This window comes from Triticum dicoccoides, chromosome 1B, assembly GCF_002162155.2.
Source record: "Triticum dicoccoides isolate Atlit2015 ecotype Zavitan chromosome 1B, WEW_v2.0, whole genome shotgun sequence".
In the NCBI taxonomy this organism is placed as follows: Eukaryota; Viridiplantae; Streptophyta; class Magnoliopsida; order Poales; family Poaceae; genus Triticum; species Triticum dicoccoides.
Window position 1 is genome coordinate 702,693,054 of NC_041381.1, and position 11,509 is coordinate 702,704,562.

General features: G+C 45.0%; 1 protein-coding gene across 1 annotated transcript; it reads right to left on the bottom strand.

Annotated features, from left to right (window-relative positions):
* Positions 1-2,533: 2,533 nt before the first annotated feature.
* On the bottom strand, positions 2,534-8,435 carry LOC119349839. Its single transcript, XM_037617933.1, has 4 exons — positions 8,426-8,435; positions 4,548-4,692; positions 3,030-3,223; positions 2,534-2,938 (listed from the first exon to the last, which is right to left on the bottom strand). Exons 2-4 carry the CDS (start codon positions 4,680-4,682, stop codon positions 2,791-2,793), a joined length of 477 nt encoding a protein of 158 aa, XP_037473830.1. The 5' UTR covers positions 4,683-4,692; positions 8,426-8,435; the 3' UTR covers positions 2,534-2,790.
* Positions 8,436-11,509: the final 3,074 nt, after the last annotated feature.

Here is an 11,509-nt window from a genome sequence, read left to right on the forward strand (position 1 = left end):
GAGGCACCAACGCCTCGCTCTAATGATCTTCAATGCCAATTGCAGCAGCTCCAATCTCAACTAAGAGAGCAACAACAATGGGTAAATCAGCCATCCTCATATACTGGGGCACGCCAAGGCACCATGCTCCTAGCCAATACCATTCCAACCTAAACCACTATCCGGTGACGGGGCAAGGTCGAGGTTCCAAACTCGTGGAAACTTTTCACAAGCACTTGAGTCATTTCAACAGGGCGAAGCTAGACACCGTGTCCCTAGTTATGGTCCACAACATGACCGCGATACATGGGCACCTCGCCGAAGGTCCCCGTCTACTCCACCTTTTTGACGAAGGCAAATAGAACTAACCCCTCGTTGGAACGCTTGGTCATGGCAAGAATGGCGACCGTTGTCCAACAGGGACAGGAGCAACATCCTCGTGAACATCACCATGAGAACAATGTACGTTCATCATGACAAAATGCAAACATGGGGCAATGAAAGTAAAATGCCGCCTCCTCCACCTCAATCCCTGCAAAATGTACAAAAGATGGTCCGTCGCCTTCCTTACCACCACCTTTGATAAATGCTCAAGTAGCTCCACCAATTCTTTCGACTCCAACTATTCCTGCAAGAGCTCCATACCCCATTGGAGCCAACCAACACAAGTGTGCAGGGATTGAGGTCCTGAATCCATCAAGAGCTGCAAGAACTTGTGCTTGGAGAGACGTGATTCAGGACCATGGTTCAACCGAACCTATGATCTATGTCGTACGATTTAACATCCTACTACATGTGGATCCATGACATGCATGCCAACTGCATTTTTTAATCAACCATGCATGGATCCTTATGAATAGACATGCATGCCAACTGCATTTTTAATCAATCATGCATGGATCCTCATGAATAGTGTCTAGAAATCAATGGTGTCGAGCGTAGGTTCGGCTGAACCATGGTTCCGTATAACATTTTCGCTTGTGCTTGGCAATGTGCATGTACGAGTCAGGTTAGATCGTAAGTTCGATCCCAGATCGAGAGAAATTCTCGCAGCTGGGATTCTGCGGGAATCTGCACATCTTCACCAACCTCTTCTCTCAGTTGCGTCTGTTGGTAAAGATCTATCTACCTCTTTACATCTTCATGGTGATCCTAGATTTGTACTCCCTCTGTTCAGAATTACTTGTCGCGGAAATAGATGTATCTAGACGTATTTTAATTCTAGATACATCCATTTCCGAGACAAGTAATTCTGAACGGAGGGAGTATGTACGTATGTCAAATAAAATTTTGTTTTGTTCAAGTTCCCCATCAAAACTTTCTTGAGGACCCTTTAGAGCATCTGAACACAAGCAAAGAGCCACAATCGTCATTAGTGGCACCCCCACCTCCTGGCGCCAACCTCTTAGTAGCTTAATGAAGTTTAATGTTGATGTAGCCGTATCTCGCAATGGAATATCAATTTCAGGTATTGTGGTTTGTCGGGATCAATTAGGTGTATTTTTGGGATCTTCGACCATAGTATTTCAAGGTATAACTGACCCACCCACACTTGAGGAGCTAGCCTTAGCTGAGGATGTGTCTATTCAGCGGTTATTTGTTGCATCGGACTGATTAACAAATGTCAATGAAATTGACAATGACAATGTATATTCGATGCGGTCTTTTTGGCATATTTCTTTGGGGTTTTTGCTCATAGGCTCAAGAGGCTAGTTCCAACATAGATACTAGGCAAATATCAAGAAGACCCAACCGAGGTTTTGGGATCTTCGACCATAGCACTTCAAGGTAAGGTATATTTTTGTAATCTTCGGCCACATTATTTCAAGGTATAACTGAGCCACCCACACTTGAGGAGCTAGCCTTAGCTGAGGACGTGTCTATTTGGCGGTTATTTGTTGCATCGGACCGCTTAACAGATGTCAAAGAAATTCACAATGACAAGGTACACTCGACGCCGTCTTTTTCCTTGGATGCCGAGAATGGCATATTTCTTTGGGGGTTTTGCTCATAGGCCCGAGAGGCTAGTTCCAACACATATACTAGGCAAATATCAAGAAGACACAACCGAGCAATGGTACCACATATGAATTTGATGCAGATGAATAATTCTAGCTACCGAAAGACCAAAACGAACTCAAAAAGCAAATCATGCGGAAAGTGCCAATGCGAAACGTGAATGTGGGTAATATGAAGATGTCTCCTTATACGTCTGCAACACATTGCAAGGGAACTTCAGGCTGGGCTACCATTGCAAGGGAACACTTCATAGTATTCTTCATTCCGAGTGGGCAATTCAACACTCTTTAATGGACTGCCTGGCAAATGTCAAAAGAACTTCACGATCGAACTTCAGGCTGCTGCTTTTGAGATGTACAAGTTTGAGCATGTAGGGAGAAGTAGTAACTATGAAGCCCATAAGGTGTATCTACTCCCTCCGTCCCATAACATACATAATATAAGACGTTTTTGCAAGCTAAGCTAACATAGCTTGCAAGAAGGTCCGATATTATATTGTGAGACAGAGCAAGTGATGAATTAGAGACATGTATAATGGAGGCAAGATAACCGGCGTCAATTAAGAGCAAAAGTAAACAGTTGGAATATGTTTCTAAAACTGCCCACCCATCGTGCATTATACTTCAGGACATAAGGCTAACAAGGTTCAGCGCAACCAAAATAACCCACGGTTCCATCCAACATGCAAATCAACTCAGACAGCATCCCTACTGTGTCACGCACGCGATATCACAGAGATAACTTAGCCAAACTGCAGGTCATCATAACTGAAGTGAAACACAAGCCGAGTCTTCACTGGTTTTCCTCGCCAACGGTCTCGCCTTTTGCCCCCTTGCTGAACCTGCCACCAATTGCAAAAGCAGTAGCCAGAACGAAGACTGTCACGTTGGCAGCTGCTTCCAGCAAACCGTTGGCTCTTGCAGCGATCCGCCTCCAGGTCCTGCAGGTCACAAGATATCATACATATCAACTCCTGTCAAACATACAAACCGGAAATTAAGGAAGAAAATGGAACAGGATGTTCTACGTACGATGGAGCTTTATGCGGTTTCGGAGCGACTTTCCGTAGAGAGAAACGCTCCAGCAGCCGCAAGTCAGGCTCACCAATCGCCTCAGAATTCTTCGCCGCCTTTGATAGCGCCCCATGCAGCTCCTCTTTCTTGTTCAGCGCCTTGGCTATCAAGTTGCGCAGCTCCAGCTTCTTGTCCTGGATCTCGCGAGCGCACTGGCACACAGATAATAAAGACAATACTCAATGTGCTGCTTGCCTAGCTAGTATCATACTCCCTCGTCCCAAAAAGCTTGTCGCTCAAATGGATGAATCTATAGCACTAATTAAGATACACCCATTTGAGCGACGTGATTTTTGGGACGGAGGGAGTAGTTATGTAACCAAGTGCTGCTTGTGATTGATAAATACGTACTCCCTCTGTTCGGAATTACTTGTCTCGAAAATGGATGTATCTAGAACTAAAATACGTCTAGATAAATCAATTTCTGCGACAAGTAATTCCGAACGGAGGGAGTAGTAATTAAGAAGAATACTGCCGTGCCCGTCAAATAAGTGAGGCTCAACTAGTCAGAAAATCATCATAATGTATATATATAGAGAAGCAGAATATATATCTTGGTTGGGAAATAAATTAAATTACTGACTATATATATACAAGGAAGAGCATGAACAACAAGACATGATATGGTTCAAGATAGCAAAAACATGAGCAAAATCGATCCTATGTGCTCCTGCAATTAATGATAGATGTGCTAGAGGGGCTGCTGAGGTCAACCAGGAAAGGAAAATATGGTTGCCCAATCAATGAGATGATTTGCAGCGAGTCGTGCTGCTACAAGCAGTGGTACAGCAGGATAACAAGCATGACGATGCTAAGCAAGTAACTTTGCTCTTTGTTTCCACTTTCCAGCTAATGCAGGAGGCACATGCATGCATGCATGCTGCTGTTTGAATTGCACACAGAATTCGATTAATAGGTCGGGCTAATCGATCGATTGAGTGACAGTATGGCATGCTTATATAGGAAATAAATTACTATGTGCTGCACTTGATGACTTGCTCAGATGAGATCAACCATGAAACTAAGGTTGCCTAGCCTAATGAGATGATTTGGATGCAGTCCTGTTGCAACAAGCAGCAATTAATACAATACGTCAGGATTTTCAGGTGAGGCTAGATGATAAGTAAGCAATTTTATTAATCTTGCTCTTGTTACTACAGCAGCAGTAGTAGTAGTAGCTTGGAGAGGAAACAGATGCATGTTGCTGTCTCGATTGCACATAATTGGATTATAAAAAGCCTACATCTATCCATCATGTGCACATAATTGGATTATAAATGGCTACATCGATCCATCATGTCCGGAGATAAATCATTACCCATGACCATGAGAAGAAGAAAAAGATGCCAATTTTGGTTCAGATACAAGCTGCTGTTTCGATTGCACGGCAGAGGGATTCGATTAGGGGATGCCGTGACATATAATAAATCCTGAGAAAAAAGATGTCAATTTTGGTTAAGAAAGACGGATAGCTACCTCGCTGGAGAGGTGGCGGGAGCGCATGAACCTGCCTGGACCGAGCCGGCGTCCCTCCTTCCCCGCGACCGCCGCCTGCGCTCGCTGGAGCAGGGAGCCACCGAGCCTCCTCGCCGCGCACCGAACCACCGCCATCGTCGCCGGCCTGCCAACAATACATCGATTAGGGATTAGGATGACAAGTCCGTCACAAATAACAACCGCCGGCCGGCCGGCCGGCCGCGGCTCCCCCACCCCAACCCATACGCGCGCGCGCACACACACACACACACACATCATCATCATCATCATCGTGGATCGGGAGAATGCGGTAGTTTTAGGTGAGCGTACCTTGGGGATCTGGGCGCTCCTGCTTGCTCGAGCGGCTAGGGTTCCTCGTTCGCCTGCGCCTGCGCCTCCGCCGAGAAGAAAGAAGGGGAAAGTGGGTGGGTGAGTGGGTGAGGTGTCCGGAAGCTGCGCCTCCCAACTTATAATCTGTCTTGCCAGCCCACTGGACACTTCTTGGAGCTTGAGCTTTCGGCCCAACTGGTTATATCTCTTTCTTTCCTTTTTCCCCTTTGGAACTACTACCCGGTTTTTCTTCTTGGATCTTGCTAAGCCTTTTGGTCGTCTTGAATGAAATTTCATTGTTCTGCGCTTACTCGTAAAGGATTGTATGGTCATTTCATAAATTTGATCTAAGCTTGCATTTCAACGTGTACTTTCTCTCTCATCATTAATGGCCAACCTTCTGATAAGTTTAAAAGTCACAGAGGAATTCGTCAAGTTTGTCCTTTGCCTCCTTACTTGTTTGTCCTTGTTATCAATGAATTATCTCTGGCTCTTAATGATGCTTTTTCTGCTAACCATCTTCAGGGAATTTTGCTTGGACCTAATTGCCCTCCTATTCACTCTCTTCTATTTGCACGTGATCTTCTAGTTTGTGGGCAAGCCACTATTCAAGAAGCTAGCTCTATGGCTCAAATTATTCATCATTTTTGTGCTCTTCCAGGTCAAGTTCCAAATGTGACTAAATCTGCTATTCTTCTTAGTGTACATGTTAATCAAGTTGTTAAGCCAGATATTCAGACCATCTTCCCCGTTTCTACCATGGACAGTAACTTCACTCACCTGGGCCACCCTCTCATTCTCCCTTCTTGGAATAGAGTTGCAACTTATAACTTTGTGATTGATGAATTTATGAACAAAATTGATGCTTATAAGGCTAATATGCTCTCTCATGTAGCTATACTTGAGCTCATCAAATCTGTTTTTGCTGCCATTCATGTATATTATCTGTCTAACATTTTATTCACCAAAAATGTCATTCTTAAACTCACTTCTATTATTAGGAATTTTTCGTGGATGGGAATCAGAGAAAGCAATTCTAATACGAGCCTTTTCCTTAGTGCTTGGAAGGATATATGGAACTCCAACCAATGAGGGTTAGGTATAAGAAATCTGCAAGCCCCAACGAAGGTCTTATTCTTGTTGTTGCATGGAGACTTGCTAAATCCCACAATTCTCATTTATATCTAGTGCTTAATCCAAATATTCCCAGGATTCTTCTATTTCGATTGCCACTCCCAACACCCCCAAATTAGCCTTTTGGTCCTCTATTCTCAAAATGCTTCCCAAATTAAAAGCCCATTCTTTTACCAAATTACCCAAGGAAATATTTCCCTTTGGAGTACTCCTTGGTGTACTTCTAGGATTTTTTTTTTCATGCACAGATCATTATTCAACCTCCTGGATTCTATTGCCCTGCTTTGGTTAAAGATCTTTGGCTCCTAGGTCAAAAAGTTTGGAACAACACTCTCATTCACTCTCTCTTTCAGAAGCCCATGGCCTCCACCGTTACTCAAACAAGTATTATTCATGATGACCGCCCTGACATTCTTTGTTAGGATCTCACTCCTAATGGAACTTCTACTTCAAAATCTACCTATAAATTGTGTTTGTGGGATATTCGCAACAATCCAAGAAATGTCCCTTCTTAGGTTGCAGGTCAAAGTCTCCTCAGAATGGTTCGGAAGAAAAGGCTAATGGTTCCTAGGGTGCAAACTTTGCTTGGAGGCTTCTGATGTCTACTATGCAATTTTATTCTTTGTAGACTTTGTTGGGCATCCAGGCGCAGAGTTTTGTAGGACATAAGCAAATTTTCATGCAAGTGGATAACCTAAGGTTTATCAATCCACAAGAGGTGTATGATGAAGGTGGTTCTCTCTCAAACACCCCTGCAATCAAAATACAAAGTCTATTGTGTCCTTAACACACCCAATACAATTGTCAGTTGTATAGGTACACTAGTTCGACGAAAAGATGATGATATATGTGTAATATGGATGGTAGAAATAGTTTTTTAGAATCTAAACAAATGATAACAGCAAGGTAGCAAGTAAGAAAAGTGAGTAAAAATGGTGTCTTAATGCTTGGAAACAATAAGGATGGCAATTTTATCCACGGACATGGATATCCATGGATATCCGACCCGAATGGATAGGGTTTGGATATGCTTTTGTGTCCATGGGTGGCGCCCAAACCCGACCCGATTGTTCATGGGTAGGGCATGGATATAATCTTATACCCATGGATATACCCAAACCCGACCCGATAGTATGACTTAATGGGGAAAAAATATGCTATCCCTGCCCCACGTTCACATGTCCCACTGCAATTTTACACTTTTTTATCTAAAACATGCATAATAACTTACACAATCCCCACCCTAACTTTTATAAGCTGATAGTCAATCCCCTCTGTAACATAATCCAACACCCCTTCCCTTATTTTTATCTCCTTCTTAAATGACTCGTCATTCTCATATGTTAGAGAAATACTAAATGATCTTAGCTTGTTACTGGGTGTTGATTTACCAAAAGTGAAGCCTAGCCTGCCACGAGTTGAAGAATGGAAGAGTTTATGTTAATATTGTGTTAGCCTTATTTATATGTCTACAGAGGACCCAATGGATATCCAGTGGATATGGATATCCAGTGGATATGGATATCCATCAGATTTGGACATGGACATAACTTTTCACCCATGGATTTTTTCATGGGCAGACAAAGACTTTCTTCATGGATATGGATATGGATTAGATATTGTTCAACCCTATCCAAACCCGACCCATTGCCATCCTTAGGAAACAAGGCCTAAGGTTTGTCGGGAGTGTCATGGATGGCGCATGGCTTGTCCAGTATTTTGTCCAGCGTTGACGTACCATCTTTATTCCCTTGAAAGGACTTCCTATTTTTTGCCGCCCCGCTAGTTGCTGAATCTGGCATTGACTGCTATCCATAGTTTTAAATAGCCGGCTATAGCCTTTTCAGCAGGGTGCCGCTAAATGGTCGCCTTCACAAATAGCCCGCTATATCTGATTTGGAGGCCCGCCGCTATTTTCCATAGCCCGCTATTTAAAACATTGTTGGTATCGCATCGGTGTCGCTGCTATTTCCTCTATTGTGGTGCTTGTTACTCTTGTTGCGCCAAGGCTTTTCATTTCCATCGTGCGCCTCACAGGTGCCTGGGTCACCATTACGGCTGCTCTTCCGAGCCAGTCAGTTGTCCTCACTGCGCAAAATTGATTCATTAGGTGTGTGAGGGCTGCATGATATGTCTCCAACGTATCTACTTCCCTAAATATATTTTTCTCCTCCGTGACCGCCTCTGCGTTCGATGGAGCAGGGAGCCACCGAGCCTCCTCGCCGCGCACCGATCCGCCGCCATCGTTGCCGGCCTGCCAGCAATATGTCAACTAGGGATTAGGATGACAAGTCTGTCACGAATAACCACCGCTAGCCGGCCGGCGGCGGCTCCCCCACCCACCCACACACACACACACACATCATCATCATCATCATGGACCGGGAGAATGCGGTAGGTTTAGGTGAGCGTACCTTGGGGATCTGGGCGCTCCTGCTTGCTCCCGTGGCTAGGGTTCCTCCTTCGCTCGCCTTCCTGTCGCCGACGCAGAGGGGAAAGGAGGGAGGAGCGAGTGAATGAGTGGGTGGGGGTTGTGCTTCTAGCGCTCTCCAAAGGTGCCGGTGCGCCTACTTATGATTTTGCGAGCAAGCCCGAGCCAACCATGCGCTTGTTCCAATTTTCCGGCTCTTTCTTCTTTGTCAAGCCCAGTGCGGTCAGGAAATGTTCAGAAAAAACAAAAAATGTTGAAGAATTTAAGAAAAATACTATGTTTTCATAAATTTCCCTTTTAATATATGTCACAACTTTCATAACTTTCGAAAATGCCCAAAGTTAGGAAATGTCCGAAAAAACATGTTCATGATTTTCAAATATGTAAAAGAATTTGATGAAACTTCCATGCATTCTACTCCCTCCGTTCCTAAATATATATAAGTCTTTTTAGAGATTCCACTATGAACTACATACAGATGTATATAGACATATTCTAGAGTGTAGATTCATTCATTTTGCTCCGTATGTAATCTCTTATTGGAATCTCTAAAAAGACTTACATTTCGGAACGGAGGGAATACAAAATTGTTCATGGATTCAGAAAATGGTTCACAGTTTTTTAAAATTTGTTCGTGACTCCAAAAAAATAATGTACGGAATTTCAAAATATCATGAAATTCAAAAAAATCACCCAACTGGCTTGCACAATGTGGAGATTTCACTAGACTTTCTTGTTATTTCTTCTTTTAACTCTTTTTTCCTTTGTTGGAACTGTATTTTTTAAAAGACACTCATAGGCATCTTATAACCGGAAATGCTATATCTTGCCTTCCCCGGGATCGAATAAGCACTCACCTCTACCGATTCACAGCGGGTCGTCGATACATCTCCAACTATATATAATGTTTGCATGTTTTGTGCCATATCTCCATTGTTTATACATTGTTTTTCAACTTTATTTGGACTACCTATTAATAAAGTGACCAATGTCGGTTTATGTTTTCCATTTGTTTATCTTTTCAGGCAAAATAGATATTTTAAACCTTCAAACAAAATATGATGGTGTGTGTGAAACAAGGAGCATTCGGGGGCCTCGACTTGGGCTAGGAGGGCCCACAGGGCACGTAGGCGCCTACAACCCAAGGGCGCTTAGGCAACATGTCAACCTTTTGAAGCCCTCTTTCGGGAGCAAACTTTCCCCTAAAAGTTTTTGACCTACCAAACAAATTTGAGATTTTTCGTAGTTACGGATCTCCAAGAAAACAAAAAGGCATCGGGGGTAGTTTGCCGTGAAAGGATGGCTCCAAAAGGTTCATCTTGGGCCTAGGTCGCCCCTAGGTTTTTCTTGGTGAATACATCATCATATTCTTGGCTTTCCCCTAGAAGTTTAAGATATCAAATCTCCATGAAAACATCTCGAAATAGTCTTGTGCCCCCGCTATATTAATATAGCAAACACCAATACAGCCAACAATAGGTGCTGGAGTGGTAGCAGCACAATCATGCCCAAAAAAAGAAAGAGAAAATACAAAAGAAAGAAATGCCGACACCGGCAGATCGACAAAAATGAAGAAGCCCCGTGACAGCTGCGTCCATCGGAGACCTCCCACCAAGCTCCTAGACTCCGAAGCGTCGATACCAAACAACACCTCCAAGAAGGGACGCGACAATGACGATGTTGCTGTCAAGGGTTTTCCCCGGTATGCGGCGAGGAGAAAGGAAGGGTAACACCCAACGCCCTTCAGGAAGGCCCGTGGCACGCTCAGGCGCCACCACGTTAGTGTCAGACAGGCCGACAGGGATTTCTTCCTATCCCAACCATCACCACGGACCCTCCGAAGCACTCCACCATATCGCCCACCACCCTGCATCAGCATGATCTTGAAGCCACTCACGTTTTCTCACCACGACACATAGAAGTGGAACTTGCACAGGGAAGAAGAAGAGCCGGGACTAGGGGTAGCGGCACCGTCGGCATGCGGGGGGGACTGACCTCCACCGTCAACGACAGCAACCGACCGGACGCAACAGTAGGGGCATACCAAGCCCGCGGGCCATGGGCATGGGCTCTGAGATGCCCATAAAGCTCACACCGTCGCACTGGAGAGGGCACACCGTTGGCACCGTCGCCCCCCGTCCGAGCCGCCCCTCCTCTTCAACGCGCAGAAGGCAGTGAGGCCATGCCGGAGCTGGCCCGCCCGTACCCAGATGGGGCCCTAAGGGCCCAACTCAGCCCCGCGCCACTAGGCCACCCCACGGCCAAGGGGTAGCGCCACCACCTCTAGGCTGCCGGACCGTCGCCAGTCGAGTTGCACCGCTGCCGACCTCCTGCCCCAAGAAAGAGGGTCGCGCGCGGCGAGAGAAGCTCCCGCCGCCGCTGACACCACCTAGGCTTAGCACGGGAGCGCCCGCCGGCGGCGACGAGGGGGAGGGGGAGGAGGGCGGCGAAGGGGAAGGGACGAGCGCCGCTCCGGCTGCCTCCCGGGAGATAAAAAATTTGGAAAAAAATTCTACTGCAACAGTATCAACATCAGTGATCTTAACGGTAGACAAAAGAACTCTCCTAAAGGGGAAGAACTCTAGGCTTGATTAGTCTGTGATAATATTTTAGGACAATGAAGTACTCCCTCCGTCTGGAAATACTAGTCGCAAAAATGAATAAAAACGGATGTATCTAGAACTGAAATACATCTAGATACATCCATTCCTCCGACAAGTATTTCCGGACGGAGGGAGTACATACACTAGTGCAGAACCGGCCTTTAGTGCCGGTTCGTAACGGCCTTTAGTGTCGGTTCTACAACCGGCACTAAAGAGTGGGGACTAAAGGTCCCCCCTTTAGTACCGGTTCGTCACGAACCGGCGCTAAAGTGTGAACACGTGGCACGAGCCAGGCCCGGGTGCGCGTAGGGGCTTTAATACCGGTTGGTAACACCAACCGATACTAAATATTTGGGTGTTTTTTTATTTTCCATTACATTTTTTTTTGTTTGCTGGTATTTCACGATACTACAAATTGTACACGTTATGCATATATATAAATAGATTTTCTCGTACGTATAGAA